At 49.0% G+C, this 15,364-nt stretch overlaps 1 protein-coding gene across 1 annotated transcript in view; it reads right to left on the minus strand.

Moving 5' to 3' along the window:
* LOC131674498 (puratrophin-1-like) overlaps positions 1-10,285 on the minus strand; it is a 32,523-nt gene extending 22,238 nt beyond the window's left edge. The window contains exon 1 of the mRNA XM_058953217.1: positions 9,325-10,285. Coding sequence (XP_058809200.1) covers positions 9,325-10,125 — 801 coding nt within the window. The 5' untranslated portion in view covers positions 10,126-10,285. The remainder of the gene's footprint in view (positions 1-9,324) is intronic.
* Positions 10,286-15,364: the final 5,079 nt, after the last annotated feature.

The following is a 15,364-nucleotide window of genomic DNA, read 5'->3' on the forward strand; positions in this document are numbered from 1 at the left end:
GGGGAGGAATCTTTCGCGGTCGAGGTGCTGCTCGTATAATTGTGAGTAAACCCGGGAAAAAGAAAGGAAAGAGAGCCGAAGAATTTCCCTTCGTTTCGCCGCCACTCAATCAAGATTGCAAGCGCGTGACCAAAAATTAAATTCGCACGCGATCAGATTATCGGATAATATCGTTTATTTCGCCTCTCGCCGCCTTTTATGCGTACCCAATTAACATGTTTCTCTCCAGCGCGAAATTTCATAATGGCGCGGACGACGACGACGACGACGACGACGACGACGACAACGAGGTTTTGCAAGAAAAGGCGATGCGTTCGTACATTGTATTGGGTGTGTCAGCGGCTACGGCGCCACTCGTTTTCCAAGTTGTTTTATCGCGATGATTTTATACTGCGAGAGGGCTTGACAAGGCGATTTTATGCTTGTTCTTTTTTGTCCGCGATGAGAGAACAATGTTTTAGCGATATGATTTATTTGAATAGAAATAGCTTTAGGATTAATGGTTGGCTGCGGTATTGCTTGGGTGTATAGTTAACTTTTATAGAGTAGAGGAGGAATGAACAAAACTTTATCTGTATTGACGAATCACGTTTCACGATTTTTTATTATTGGTCATCTACAATTTAACAGTGATGTGTCTATTCGCACTGTTCGTTGAAAATTTATCCTTTCAATTTTTTACGTAAAAGAATGTTCACGATAATGATAAGTAATAAAATTTCAAAGAAATACTCACTTTAAAGGGAAGTGAACGAAAGACATCGTATATACTGTAAGCTCGTGAAATTTTGTCGATTTTACGGAAGTCCGCTGGTTGCAGTACTGCTTACATTAAATTCAGTCTAACTTTTCGCTAGGTATAATGCATTGCACGAGCCACCTACAGTTTGCCTCGAGTAGATATAATGAATTACTCCTAAGCAATGCTATAAGTCTTTTCTTGACAATCTCTAAACAAATGTGCGGTCGCTTATTAGTTAACAATAGCTTTTTCCACAATCAATCAGCATATGTTTCTTTTCGCAATCCGACTATTGCATTACGCATTAAAAATGCGAGTTAACAAAGTATGAATATCCGATCGAAGCTCTGTTTCACGAATATCCACTTTAAACGTTATACTCGTTGTCATCACTCTCGAAAAGACTGGAAATCCGACATTGGAGCATCCTAATCAAACGATCATTTCCATGAGCATATATGTCGACGTAAAAAAAAACGGATAAGTCGTGGGCGGGAGAGAAATCCGCCTATGACGAATATCTCGCCTACGCCAATTATTTAGAAAGAAAAAAAAACAATCCTACTCGCGACCTCGAAACATCAGGTGTAAACCGATCATAATTTTTGCCGCTCTGTATATCTCTCGAGTGCGTTGAACTTCTCGCTCATCTTTTTCCAGGTTGCGCGCGCCAATCTACGTTTAACGAAACATGAAACCCGGCAATAAAATCTCGGCAAGGCGCGAAACACGCGGGGGGTAATTGAGCATCCAAGAGAGAGAGAGAGAGAGAGAGGGAGAGAGATGAGCATCGTAATCTCGACTGAATCATCATTATCTCACGGGTTTGACGAGAGAGAAATATTTGAAAGGTTCGATTTGGGAGAGGGAGATCTGATTGAGTTTTATTGGTGGCTCGTTAGCGCCGAAGCTTTTAGCTTTTATCCACGGTGGCTTTACTGCTCGAGTCTCGCCGAGAAAATGTCCATCGACCATTCGGCCGCGAAAAAGATCTCGGCTCGCCCCGGACACGAGCACATAACCGATCCACGCGTCGTGTTCCGTAAAGCGGACGCGCAATAAAATATACCTTCGCGGGATGTTTGTCTTTTTCAAAAGCCCCTATTCCCGCCGCCGCGCCGACGGACTTTATAACGCGCGTTCCCCCAGAAATAGAAACGCACTCGGGGTTCACGAACTGCAACTAAGTAACGCCGAACACACAGTTGGATTTCTAATGACGCAACGAGTACTCGAGCCTCTAATGTTCGGCCGAAACGCTCGCCACCAACTTGTCAACGCTTAATGGCTTATTGCGCAATAACCGTGTCAGCAGCGAGGCATAATTAGGGGTCGAGGAGGGGGAGGGGACAATGTGTATGGCTAATTGGACGAAGCGAGATAGGAATTCAGCGAATCCGGCGTATAGTTAATGAAAGCCTAGAGAGACGGAGAAACGCCGAGAGGGCAAGTCTGGAATTTCTGTTCAAGGGGGTTTCGTTTCTTCTGATCGTTTCCAGAAAGGTGCAACTCCTCGAGTCCAGAGCTAAATCATTTCTTTGCTTCTTTCTGAGGTCATTGCAAGACGAAGTCGCCGAGATGCAAACGATAATTTCGTGCCATGTATTCTCTCTCTCTCCTGACTCGCAACAAAATCGACTCGCGTCGGCTATTTATAAAAGAACGAGGCCGTATTTAAGCTAGTAAGCGGAGCTCCATCTCAATTAAAGTTCGGCCGTAAGCGACGGAAGAGAGAGAGAGAGAGAGAGAGAGATGGTGCCGCGAGTAGGCTGTTTCTTATCACACAACGGAACGTCGCGGCGATTAGTTATACAGCGCAAGCGCCGCGCGTCAGGAGAGATCTCTCGGTGCGCGCGCGGAGGTGTTGTCAGTTATTCGTTCTCCCGTGGCAATAACGAACGGACGTGGGCCGCGACTTTCGAATCGCGGATAAGAGCGAACGCCCAGCCCCGTTCTGCCCGGTGCGTCGCGCACCGTGCCCGATCCACTTTTACCGCTGCTCCTCGCGCGCGCCGCACTCACCGAATCGCTCGCCCGACACTTTTACAGCGAGCTCGCGCGGACTTGCGATGCGCGCGTGAGAAAAAGCGCATGTGGCTCGATCTCGGGAGACGGCCGCGGGCCGAGTCGCAAGCCCGTCGCCGAGGTGCGCAGAGGCGAGATTCGACTTACGGTATTCGCAGCCGGCAGCGACGTGGAACTTACCTGAAACAGACAAGAGACGAGAGCGAGCGTGATTATTTCGAAAGGTTTGAGCAATGTCGCATCTTCCCTTGCGCGCGCGCGCGCGCGCGAGCTTTTGCGCAACGCGCGCCGTTTGCGCAAAGACGGCGCGGCGGCGTGCGCCGCCTACGTTCATCCGGCTGACGCCCCGACGTCGACGACGAAGGCGACGCGGGAGAAGGAAAGCGCGGCTCGCCCATGGCCACCAAGAGGAAGCGGAGACGGTACGCGCTGGAATCTCCGAGATTCCGATGCCGATCGCGAGGAAGAATCTAATTGAGCCCCGGCGTTAATTAAGCCGGCGTCGAGGCCTTGTAAGGTCGGCCCGGAGGAGGAAATTTCGCGCGCGAAAGATGGATGGGTCGCGCGAAACGCGCTACGCGGGCTCTCGTAACGCCGCCCAATTAAATTCCGCGCCGCGCGTCGCGGGGGATACGCTTTGGAGAGGCAATTTCGCGCGCGAGCCGGCCGGACGGATCCGAGCGCGACGCGAGCGAAAGCTCGTTAATCCGAGTCGAAAAACCGAGGAATCGTCGGCGCACGTATACGTACCCGCTTGAGCAGCTTGAAAAAGGCCATGGCGATACTCGGCCGATGCAGGCCCCGCGAGATATAATCGCGCGCGACTCTCGGGGTCTAGCGACGCGCCGTGGCTAGCGCGCGCGCCACCACCGCCCAGCGAACGACTTTCCGAGAAGCTCGGCGCGCGATTAAGCTCGATAAAAACAATCGCGCTCGGCCGCTTTCTACGAAGTACAGCCACCTCGCGCCTATTAATAGCTATTGTTTCGCACGGAACGTGTTTTCGGAAAGGCGACCGCTATTTGTCGCGACAGCGCTTTTCTATAAGGAATCGATCGCGTTGTCGCTTTTTTATCATCCGATACGCAGCGCCTATCGATCGCGCGGATCGTAACGCGCAGACCGTGGGAGACGAATCAATCGGTTACGTTTCCTTGATAACGATTTCACCGGAAAAACGTCATTCATCTTTAGATAACACATCTCGCGTGATTTCTTCCCGATCCGAACAATTAGCCACTTGCTCCAGTAAGATGAATTTTCACTTTCAACTTATTCAATCGAGTACTGCTTTGGCAATGCTCAAATGCAAACAGGCCGTGAATCCACGATGGGCTTCAGGTGTCCGCGATCACTCGGAAAGATAAAAAAAATAATAATAAATGTATAAAAATAAGCATAGCGAATGAATAAGAGCTCGCACGATTGCAAAGTTGAAAAGCGAAATCCGCCATCGCACATAGCAGCATTAGCGGTAGTATATTGCACGCAACTTGGGCACGCGTAGCAGGATCGAGAGTATTACGAAGCTTATCGAGCAATATGGCGAAATTGCATCAGTGCAAATCATATGCATTAGCGGCGTTGCATTAACCCACCGTGGCCATAACATATATATTGTTTCCATCAACGACCAGCGAAGAAAGTCATTATCGTCGGGCAAGAGGAAAAGAGGCAGCGTAGGTGTAATTGATTGATTACCTCCGTAAAGGAGAAAATTGGACAACACACCTGCGACTCGACTACCCGAGAAAACGCGCCTCGCAAAAGGCGTCGGTTCCATTAGCGAAATCTAGCGCGACGACTAATACAAAGACGTAGACTCGCGCTGACGCAAGATAGAGTCTTCTGCGCGCAGTGAAAGAGAAATTACGCGCGTCCGCGACGCGGCTGGTCTTGAGTGCCGCGGAATTTTCACGCTGATCGCACGCAATCGACGAGTTTGGCCGATTAATACGCTGCGGATGAATCGATGGTTATTGCTCTTGAAGAGCGATAACGCGCGGCTAACTGACCATGCGGAAGATGACGTGCTCAGGTGTACGGTTAAGAAGGACGACGCGTTGGAGGAAACGCTCCGAGAGAATCATGGTATTTGCAATCGACTATCGTTTTCTATAAAGTAGACCGATTTAATCTTGTGCGAGATTGACTTCGACTGCCGTCATTTGGAACAAGGCAACAAAAATACAAAACTCAAAGAGAAATTCTAAATATTTACTCGAGCTACTTAAGCTTGTTGTTTTTTTCTTTTCGAAAGCGATACACGAAGAAATCGGTTACGGAAGCGGAAAGTCAACCCATATGGATTACATACCAGCTCGTAAAAGCGTCTACTGCTACTTGTGAGAGACGCGCGGCGCTGCTCGCGCGACCCGGTTTCGCGCAACGATGTCCCGGCAATTAAGTCGTATCCGCGCTCTCTGCCCGAGGATGCGCCACGCTTTATGCTAATTAATTAACCGCTGCCCACTGATATTTATTACCTTGTAGTTACTTAGCGTAGATTTATTTTCTATTTCTCGAGTTTTCAAATTGAATGCCAAGTATTCACGGTTTGATGTGGAATCGGTTATTTCACAGCTCATTTTTTGTTCACGAAACAATGAGCGCTCGGCAACTTTTACGTTCGATTGTTAACACGTGGCACATTAGCACAGCCATCAAAGTAGAAATGTTACTAGAGACGTATCTTTCTATTTTTGTTTAACGGTCCGCTAAACGCTCTTCGTTAAAAGACTACACCTCGCTTCCACTGAGAACGCGGAACTCACCGGAGAAAAAAAAATAACAATCCTGCTCTGACTCTTCTGCAAAGAAGACAGCGAAGGAGGAAAACGGCAAGGACGTTGAAACTGTTCGCACGTATGACGCTACTGCAAAAGTTTACGTCACGTGCCACGAAGGGGCAATATGCACGCGAACGGGCCGTTACGTCAACTCGGCCGCGTTTCCCGCGGAGGAGAAAGTCCCGTGCCCGAGAAGAAAGAGTCTCCTCGCTGTGGATGTGAGACGGGAAAAGTTTTCGGGCCAATCGTTACAGAATCTACAATTCTCTCTTCGTGCGCTCTCTTCCAGTTGCGCGACGCTTGCAAACTGACGCGCGTTGGCTCGTATACGCTGGCTTCTCTGGCGGAAAACTAATAATCTAATCGAACAATATAATGGGACCTGGCGCCTGCGGCCAGTCCAAGGTTGCCATTTGGCGAAGTGACGCTTTTGTAAAGCTTCTTGGCATTGGATTGCATTGGATTCTCTCGTCGTAAGACGAAAAATTTCGGTCGGCGGAGCTCGAGCGCAAAAAGATGCTTGTGACGGACGGAACGGAGCGCCGAATGAAGATTGCGCGCACGCCCCGTCTAATTAATGAAGATTCCCTAATGGCAGCGTGTAATTGGACAAGAGCGGCCTGTTTTCGTCGCGTGACACGGGTGCGCGAGAGAGATGCCATCTCCGGCTGTTGTTTGTCGACGCCTTTATTGTTCTGATACGAGTTCGATTAATTCCATTCGATTGGTTTTTGCTTAATTGGAATAGCTACCGTAAACGTTGACGAAGCGTACGAACAAGTTTTTTTTTTTTCTGTACTATCAAAGCACGATCGTGTGACATTGAAAGGTAACGATTGTCATTTGATTGCGGATGAGCGCTCAACTGTAGCATGGCTAGTGCGAGACGTAAGTGCAGATGGTGGCATAACTCATAGTGCGCAAGGAAATTTCATTATGTTTGATTGAAAGGATAAGTTATTCGATGTCGTTTTTGGGCCCAAAGCAAGTTTATATTTCCTGAATGAATCTTAGCGTTCGTATTTTTGGAATACAACGACTTTCACGCTTTTGATTTTTTGAAAATGAAAATATTTCTTTTGAGAAACCGTTCCGTAAATTACCGCGCGTTAATCATTTTGCGTCCAAAAAGTTATCACTCGCAATCAATATCGCGGCAAGGGAGAACCCATAAACACACATAAAAGCGCATAAATCAACACGTAACGACGTGAATGTAATTCGCTCGTAAAGGTAACCAGAGAGTGCGCGTGCGTGTGTGTAGCCGAGGAAAAATCAGCTAGGAAAAGCGGTCGACGTCAGATTCATCAGTATAATAGTTTCGGAGCGAGACAATCAGGTCATACGGCACGCGGCGACCGCGCAGGTGCCAAAGGAAGAAGGCGTTTCACTCCGGAAATCGCGTCGACGCATTTACATTTGAGACCGTGCATGCCCGGCAAGGATCCCTGTTTTCAGGTCCGTCTGCAGATTACGCGGACGATAACGCGTGTTACGGATAAAAAGAAACGAACGCCGATGCGTACTTGTGCGTGAAAAGAAGAAGGAAAAAAAAAAAAATAAGACAACGGAAAAGGATGCAAAGTGAAAAGGCTTCATGATCGCAAATGCTCCCCTTACTTTGAAAGTCCAACGCGAAACTGAAAGTCCCGTCATCTCTTCTTGACCGGAGGCCATTAACATTCCGTGGCATGAAACAAAATTTTTTTCATCTTGCGCTACGCTGTGCTCGAGCGATCGGCAGATTAGCATAAATTTTGGGAAAGAAGAAGCTTGCCTTGGGCGACGGCTCTCACTGCTGCTGTGTAACTAAGCTTTTCTTCGGGCGCGATTAGTCGGCTCGCGCTACAGCCAGATTTAATTGGGCGTGGGAGATGGCACGATGGCGGGCTGCTGCTTTCGATGTTTTTTATCGGGTAATTGCGCATTGTCAGTGTTATTTGTGCTTACTACGTGTCCATTGGATGATCGATGGAGCTTCTAATCTGATGCGTTTGCCAAGAGTGATTGGTTTTTGGCATTTAAGATTAATTCGTTTAAAAAAAAAATGATGGAAATAATTAAATTCAATTTTTTCTGAAATATATAACAGTGCGCGCAGAGACAAGCTACTGATTCGCATGAAGAAACGCGATCGCAGCGCATCATCTGTATTCAGGCCGCTTAATCAAAAAGATACACGGTATACCATATGAAGCTAACGTTTCAGCGAATCGTAATCGCGGATAAACCATTTCTCATTGCGAAACGAACAGCTTTTGTCCGGTTCGCCTCTGCCTTCGCGCGATTGGCATTGTTTATACTGCTGCATTGTTTATACGCGGCATCATTTCCAATTCTCGTTAATAATTGCGCAATCGCAATAAATTGTCAAGTTCAAGAGTCGCTAAAAAGAAGCTCCAGCTTCTCAGCGTTCTCACGTTTACGCGCGTGCCAAAATTACTCTTTCGACGTCGAGCGCAAGCATAATAATGACATAGTCTGGCTGCTTGGGGCTACCACTATACTACCGCCAAGCAGCCGGCGTCGATCGAAAAGAGGATTTTCGGGCAGCTGCCGCACTGGAAAATATGGTTCGTGTTTATCCGTTTGGCGCAGCTATTATCCGTAATCGTACGTTGCATTTTACACCAATGGATGAGTCTCGATGTGTAAATAATACGTCTGATGCGTCGACGTCGTCGTGTTCGACCCATCGGAAAGTCAAAACCGCAATATTATCCATTTTCTTTCTGGTCTATTTTAAGATTACGAGCTAATTACCCGATCGAATCGCGATCGATATAATTAGTGATGCAATTATACTCGTCGGACGTTATCAGTGATTTACAGCGCTGTTCGTTCTTTCATCCATTCGCATTTCAGATAAAACACGCGAGCATCGCGGTGAAAGCTTCGAAGCGAGCGATTAGAGAAAGGTATAACGAATGATAAAAATTGACCTCTCTCACGATCGTTCGTTTGATCCGCTGTATCGCAAGATACATCTTCTGTCTTTGCGACGCGTCATCGTCCACACACTGAATCACGTTTACAATCCATCAATATTTATAACTCCTCTATCACCAGGTGACTAACCGACAGGCGCTCTGGCGTTCTTATTTTTCTCCAAGGCAGCCCGACGAAAAAGACCAACTTTTCAGAACCAAGCGCGCTCATTATCGCGGCGGCTTTGTCGTGCGTAGATACGAAGCCGTAAAGACAACAAGAGACGGCGGAGATCGAAAATTATTAATTGCCCTGCTGCGCGCTGGCGTCCGTCGTTTTTCTTTTATTTTTTATTTATTTGAAAAAGTGCGCGCAAAGGCGACAGAGCTGCAAGCGAGTGTTTATTGCCGGAGCCGCTTATGTAAATCGCATTGTTCCGCTCGTCTTTCATAAAGTCGCCCGACTGGATCGCGCGTTTTGTGCGCTGTGCGCGCGCGAGGTGAAAAAAATGCGCGCATGTGCAAGGCCTTCTTGCGCATTGAAAAACTGCACTGGCTGGGGTGGGGAGGAAATCTTGTTGTTCTGGTTATTAGTTAATTGTATTTATGGACGCGGGCTTGTAAATAACCATTGTGCGAAGCTCTTTGCGCATAAAGATTTTCTCGCGCGAATGACTGGACAATCGCGCATTGTGAAAAAACAATTCGTAGAAAGCATACGGAAAAAAGCAGGAGAACTTTCGCGATAAATCCGTCGAGGCTTGAGTGTCAGGCGAATGGGCATCGATCGATCCTCTCAGCGGTGAATCGGCCATCACTCGCAATCGTCAAAAACACTCACGTGTGATCTAGGAACGGAAGCCGATCTGCCATTGATCCTCCGTCTTCGGAGTAGCCTCGCCCTTTCGCGATCTCTCCTCGTACAGCGTTCATCCTGCTGCCTGAGCAGCGAGCCGTTCCTGTCCTCCAACTCCTCGATCGACAAATCGTCGTTGAGCTCGAGGGGCCGCACGCGCAGTAAAACGCATCCCTCGTCGTCATCGACACTCGCAACTTCGGCGCACTTGGTCGCTGACGGATCGCTGATCTCGGATCTGGGCCGCCACTCGTCTTTCGGCCGATCGAACGACGCCGATCTACGCTTGTTGACCCTTCGCGCGATCAACCGCTCCGTTTTGCTCGCCGGCACCGTCACGCTACTGTGACTCCTCGGGCGATAACGCAGCGACACCGAATCGCTCGCCAGGATCGGCTTCGCCGGTGTCGTCGCCTCGTCGTCGACGAAGCCCGAATCGTTCCTCGAGTGTATCGCCGGCAGATCGGCGTCGCACGAGCGTCGCAGCACAACTTCTTCGGTCTCGTCCGCTTGGCAGTCGCTGCTGAAATTCACGATCGTGAAGTACTTCCTCGGAGCGCCGCCGCCGCAGGCCGCAGTCGCGTCGACGCCGTCGCAGGCTCTCTTGGCGAGTCGCAGCGCTCGGGTCGCCTCGACGATCGCCGGTAGGCCGTCGTAGCCGTCGTTGAAGTAATCCCGGCGCGTGCGCTTCGATGTCTCGTCGTCCAGTGCGCCTGCACGCGCGGCGGCACTTTGCCGTCGCTTCAGACGACTCGCCGCCGCCGCCGCGCCCTCGTCTATAAACATCTCGTCGGATGGCACGCCTCAAGTGTGCGCGAACACGCGTAACCTTTCCATGTCACTGTCACACGGGAATGCCACCGCTCGGAGCACACTGTCGTTTTCACGCTCGAACACTGGCCGACAGCGCGCCGACGCTGCAGCCTGCAATGTGCAGTCCACGAGCGCCGCTGGCCTACTGCCGGCCTTCAGGCCGGTTTACCGCCGCGCGCACCTAACTTTTTCTGCCCCCCCCCCCCCCCCCCTCCCAGTTACCCAACGCCACTCTCCCTCTCGCTCTCGCTGTATGCGCGCTGCTGCTACTATGCTAGCTCTTTTTGCACCCCTACTTCCCTGCAGCGATTTGCAGAGAAAATCACTATTCATTGTTTGTTGTTTCTGCTTCTTTTTTTCTTCTTTGGGGTGGTTGGGTGGCCTAAGGTTTCAGAGTTACATGCTGAGTTATTATTATCGTGAGTTTTTACGATGGAGATTTTTTTCAACGTTAATCTTGAGGAGCTTCAAGGCTGCCGTTTTGATAAATTTAACGTCTTCTAAATGTGATGGCCTTTTTACTTTTAATGCCTTGAATTTGAACGAGGAAGATATGGGTAACGTTTAACATCATCGATTTTCATTCTAGTCTTTCAATATTCAAAGGAAATACGAATTCGGCAAGAACATCGCATGGATTTTAAGGTGAACTGGTTGCAAAAACATGCTGGTTTATTTTAGTTTGTAATCGATTGAGACAATATAAGTGTTCAAATAGATGTGCAAGTACATTTAATTTTACGATTTCTTACAATGACCAACCTGATAAGATTATAGTTTTACGTGACGCAGCAGCAGACGCATTTTCTCGACACTTTTATCGCATGATTAGATTGGTCATTTGCTGACATAAGCTAGAAATATCCTGAAATGGTCGTAATAAAATTTGATTTGTAAAAAAAGTTCCATCTTTGCATTTAGCAGTTGGAAGAAATTCAATCCATTTGTCAAAAGTTACACATGTTGACCACTTTTTCAACGAATTAATTTTACAAAAACTCGTTAACTAATATAAAAGTTTTTTTTTAGCAATCGAATAAACATATTGAACAGAAAACTGATTTCGACAACTCGCCTGCAGTTCAGACATTGACAGCGTTAACACTCGAAATCAAAAGAGCCTGCTCAATCAAGCAATTCTCGGCAAACAGAATTACGAGTCACCGAGACAAAAACTCTGCCCTGCGCGCACAATTTCCCCGAGCCTTTTTTTTCTTTTGGTTGTACTTTCACTCTCTCTCTCTCTCTCTGACTGCAGTTGCATTGTTGTTGCGCGAATGTCCATCTGGTGCGGTCGCGCGCGCTCGCTCCACGTTACGTACTTGGTTTTTTTTCTTTTTTTATTTTCAAGAGCCCGCGTAGACTGATACTGCCGAGCAGCGAGCGAGTGCAGCGGTTGCAATGAAAAGGGTCGAGCGAGAAGTCGGCGGGGGAGTCGTCTCGCATTCAAAATCGTCGGCGATGCACGCTCTACGTCCGGTCGATCGCTCGTCTGCGCGCGCGAGCGTGTTTCGCAAACGCGCAGGCACCTCGAAGGTCTATCGCGTAAAAGACGCAGAAGGAGAGATCGCGCGCTGGCCGAAAATTCGTCGGCGAACTTTGCGACGACGTGGACGTCGCCGGGCGCACCGTGTCGAATGTTGAAAAGAGAATTATTTTTTCTCACGCGGGCGCGATCGAAAGAAACGTCCGTCCTCGGGATGTGCACGTGCGGCACGTGCTTTAATTGCGAGAAAACCACCCTTCGCCGTTGCAAGCGCGGAAGTATGCGCAAGACTCGTCAGAACACAAAAAGGAGAGTATATATACGTATCGAAGCTGCCGAGTACTTCTCTTATTTACTCGCAAACGCGCCGAAGGGAGAAAGAGAGAGAGAGAGAGAGAGAGAGAGAGAGAGTCGGCGCGCACGGCTGATTGTAATCGATAATGAAAATATCTCGCTCCCAGCTCGAAAGAATGTTGAGGAGGGGGAGTCTTTATTCTGCTTTCGATAGGGTTACACATATTTAAATCGCGGGATTTTTTATGCTTTCACCTTATGCAACGTTCATTGCTATTGGACGTTGAGCAGGCATGTTTTCGCAGATGTCGTTAGCTTAATTGGCATTCGCATCGACAGGTGCGTTTGTTCAAATAGCGGCACAAACAAAATGAATTGAAATTGGGAAGGCCGTTGGCAAATGAAGTTTTTCTTTTGTTCTGATTTCCGAGGGATTACTTCTCGATTATTTTCACAGTGTATCGCGAGGTGCGTGTACCAACAGCAATTTACAAATAACTCGCCTCGAAAGTCGTCTATAAAAACCAAAGAAATCAGCAATACGCAGTTCTAACACTGCGTAATTACCAGCCATATAGGTATCAATGTTCAATCATGGTATATAATACCATAGCAACGTTGAAAACTCAGCTCTCGCATCTCCGCGTGAGAACTCGGCATCGGACGAAAAAAAACAAAGCAGAAGCCAAGCGCAGTTTCTCGGCAATGCGGAAAACTGAAAATAAGGCATCATAAGGTAGGCCGAGAACTCTTTACGACCTGACGTAAGATCGGAAGGGGGCTTCTGTGTTATTGTTGCGATTCTCTTTCAGCCGGCTAATTAATGCTCGACTGAGTTTTAATTATGCCGGACCCGTAATTGATATTTTCGCGTGCGTAACTCGACTTTACCGAAAATTCGCACGTGCGAGTTCCTTGGAAATGTCGATGCTCCGAATAATACACGTACATTCTCGGCAAAGAAACGAGAAGCGCGCGGTCGTAACTCGCCTGAGAGTCGAGCCGCGGAAGTCAATAGTTGGCGGTGGCAGTACGTGCATTATTGCGGTCTTTTTGAAAACGGCCAGCGCCGTTTATCGACGCGGCGCGCTCCAGAGTGCACGCGGCCTTCGGCAGAGGAGGCCGGATAATAATGACGCCACGTCGATGAAGCGGGCAAATCGCGGTTGATAAATCACGCGATCGCGCGCCGAAGGGGTGCATCCAGCGGATTGCTCGCGGGCGCGAGCGACCTTGGGGCTACCGCTGCAATTGGCCACGGGGAAAAGAATCGCGCGTGCACGTGGGAAGCCGACGGACAGGCGCGTCGGCGCGCGCTTTCATCTCGGCCGATTCGCGTAATTAATGGTAACGCGGAGAGAAGGCTGTGCGTTCGTTGCGAAAGCGTTGGACCGCGCGGGCTGGCGACGTCGGTATTGTTGGGCCGACCTGTTTGGGAAGATCGCGTTCGCCGGCGAAAAGTATAATGGACGCGCGACAGTTACGCGACGCGCGTGCTAAGTGACCGAGCGCTCGCGCCCAACCTGAAATCACGCGGATTCCTCGTCAATGAGCGGCGCGCGCGGAGAATAAATTTACGGTATTACGCGCGAAAATCCAGCGGGGAGGTGCAGCTATACTTTCGAGCGCCAAGCGCCAAGCGCGTAAGCGCGTAAGCGCGGAGGCGGCGCTCGAGAGAGCGAGAAAGATTATTGTCATGGGCCCCGCGTATGTGTGACGCCAGGTCGAATGGAATCCGGGAGTGTTTCTCCGAGGTTAACGGATCCCAATCCGAATTAAATCCAGTGCCTTCGGCCGCCTCTTCTCCTCTCTTGCTTCTTTTTAGGCGAGGACGCGACCACGCGACGGCGAGCTTGCGGGAGGTTTTTCAGTGCCGCGCCTTTCTTCTAACCGGATCTTCTACTAATATTAAAGCACGCGTTGCGGAGAGTCGCTCGGATAAAGTGTGCATCCGCGTAAATACCGATTGCGGCTTCAGTTTGCCTCTTTGCCGTGGCCTGGCCTCCGTTACTTTTCGCTTCGAGATGAACGTGAAATTTTTCGTCCATCGTCATTTCGTAAAACTAATTATTTCAACTTCCATTCTCGGACCTATACCGCTGTTGTATTGCAATTGTTGACTAAGTCCGAGGAAGCCAGCGTACAAAAGCCAGGCTGAATAACAGACCTGGCAAAGAAAAATAGGTTAGAACGCGAATAAGAGGCAAATGCACAGTCTTGAAAACGATCTTCAGACGACCGCTAGACCGTAGAAAAAGCTACGACGACCTACGAGCAAGTCGTTGAATCTACAACATAATAAACATCTCTCATAAATCTCGCGAGTCCTTAACGCGCAGCTTTCCACGACTAAAAACTGTAATAATGAGAGCCGTGCGACCGTTACGGATTTTTTAAGCGCGCGCGCGACACCTGCTCCCCATTGCAATTTCCAATCAGTCAGCACGTGTAAACGTCCGCTAACGAGCTCGATTTATCGATGCCATCAACGCGCTCATTGTCGATATCGCGACAGAAAGGCCGCGTATCAAGAGATTCAACTTTCAAGTGCAAATCCAGACGGCGATTTGAATTTTTAAACGCGCGCCGCTCGACAAGATTAGCTGCAAACTTTCATAACTTCCATGTTCAAACCGCTTGCTTAAGATTCACGACGAGCTCGTCAACTCCATACGCACGGAGTCCCAACGATTTTCCACCGAAGACCACCGTGTATGCAAATTGTCAACGAAAAAACAAAATCATCATCTCCATCCTTTCACCGCGTCTAATTTCCAATCCGAAAAGCCGTCTTTGCAAAACAAATCGTTCGACGCGCAGCGGTGCGTGGGTGCGCGCAACGAGGTTAACAAGAAAAAAAACTAAGAGAGAGAGAGAGAGAGAGTGTGTGTGTGTGTGCGAGTAAAGTGGCACATCGCGGCGATGTGACAAACGGAACGCATACCTGAAATCGTCGACCTTGTGGAGGACAATGAGACGATTTTCCTCCAACGACTTTTCACTTTGCCGAAGCTCGATTTACATCTGCCCGTCCGCCGTGCAACTCGGTTGCATTTACCATTCTTCGACGTTCGCTTCAAAATATTCATACTCGAGAATTCGGAAGGTCATTAACGCGAATGGAAATCGATCCCGCGATCTGCGCAGCAAGGCGGTGGGCACGTCGAGGCGCCGTTCAAAAACGCGATGCTCGACCGACGTCCGTTTGTTCGCGCAATCTGTACGAGCATTGGTAAGAAAAGTCTCCAAACACTCTCGGTGAAATAAGAGTCTCGTTAAAGCTGGCCGTCGGCATGAAAATTGCGTCACCCGCGTACTTATGCAGCAGAGTAAGTAAACGCACGCGTGAGAAGAGAGAGGCTACGCCCGCGAGGAGCGCCGAGGTCGCGGCTTCTCTGGTTTGCCTTTTGCGGCGACCAGGAATGTCCACAC

This window comes from Phymastichus coffea, unplaced genomic scaffold, assembly GCF_024137745.1.
Source record: "Phymastichus coffea isolate CEN01 unplaced genomic scaffold, Cenicafe_Pcof_1.1 PCOF00249, whole genome shotgun sequence".
Lineage (NCBI taxonomy): Eukaryota > Metazoa > Arthropoda > Insecta > Hymenoptera > Eulophidae > Phymastichus > Phymastichus coffea.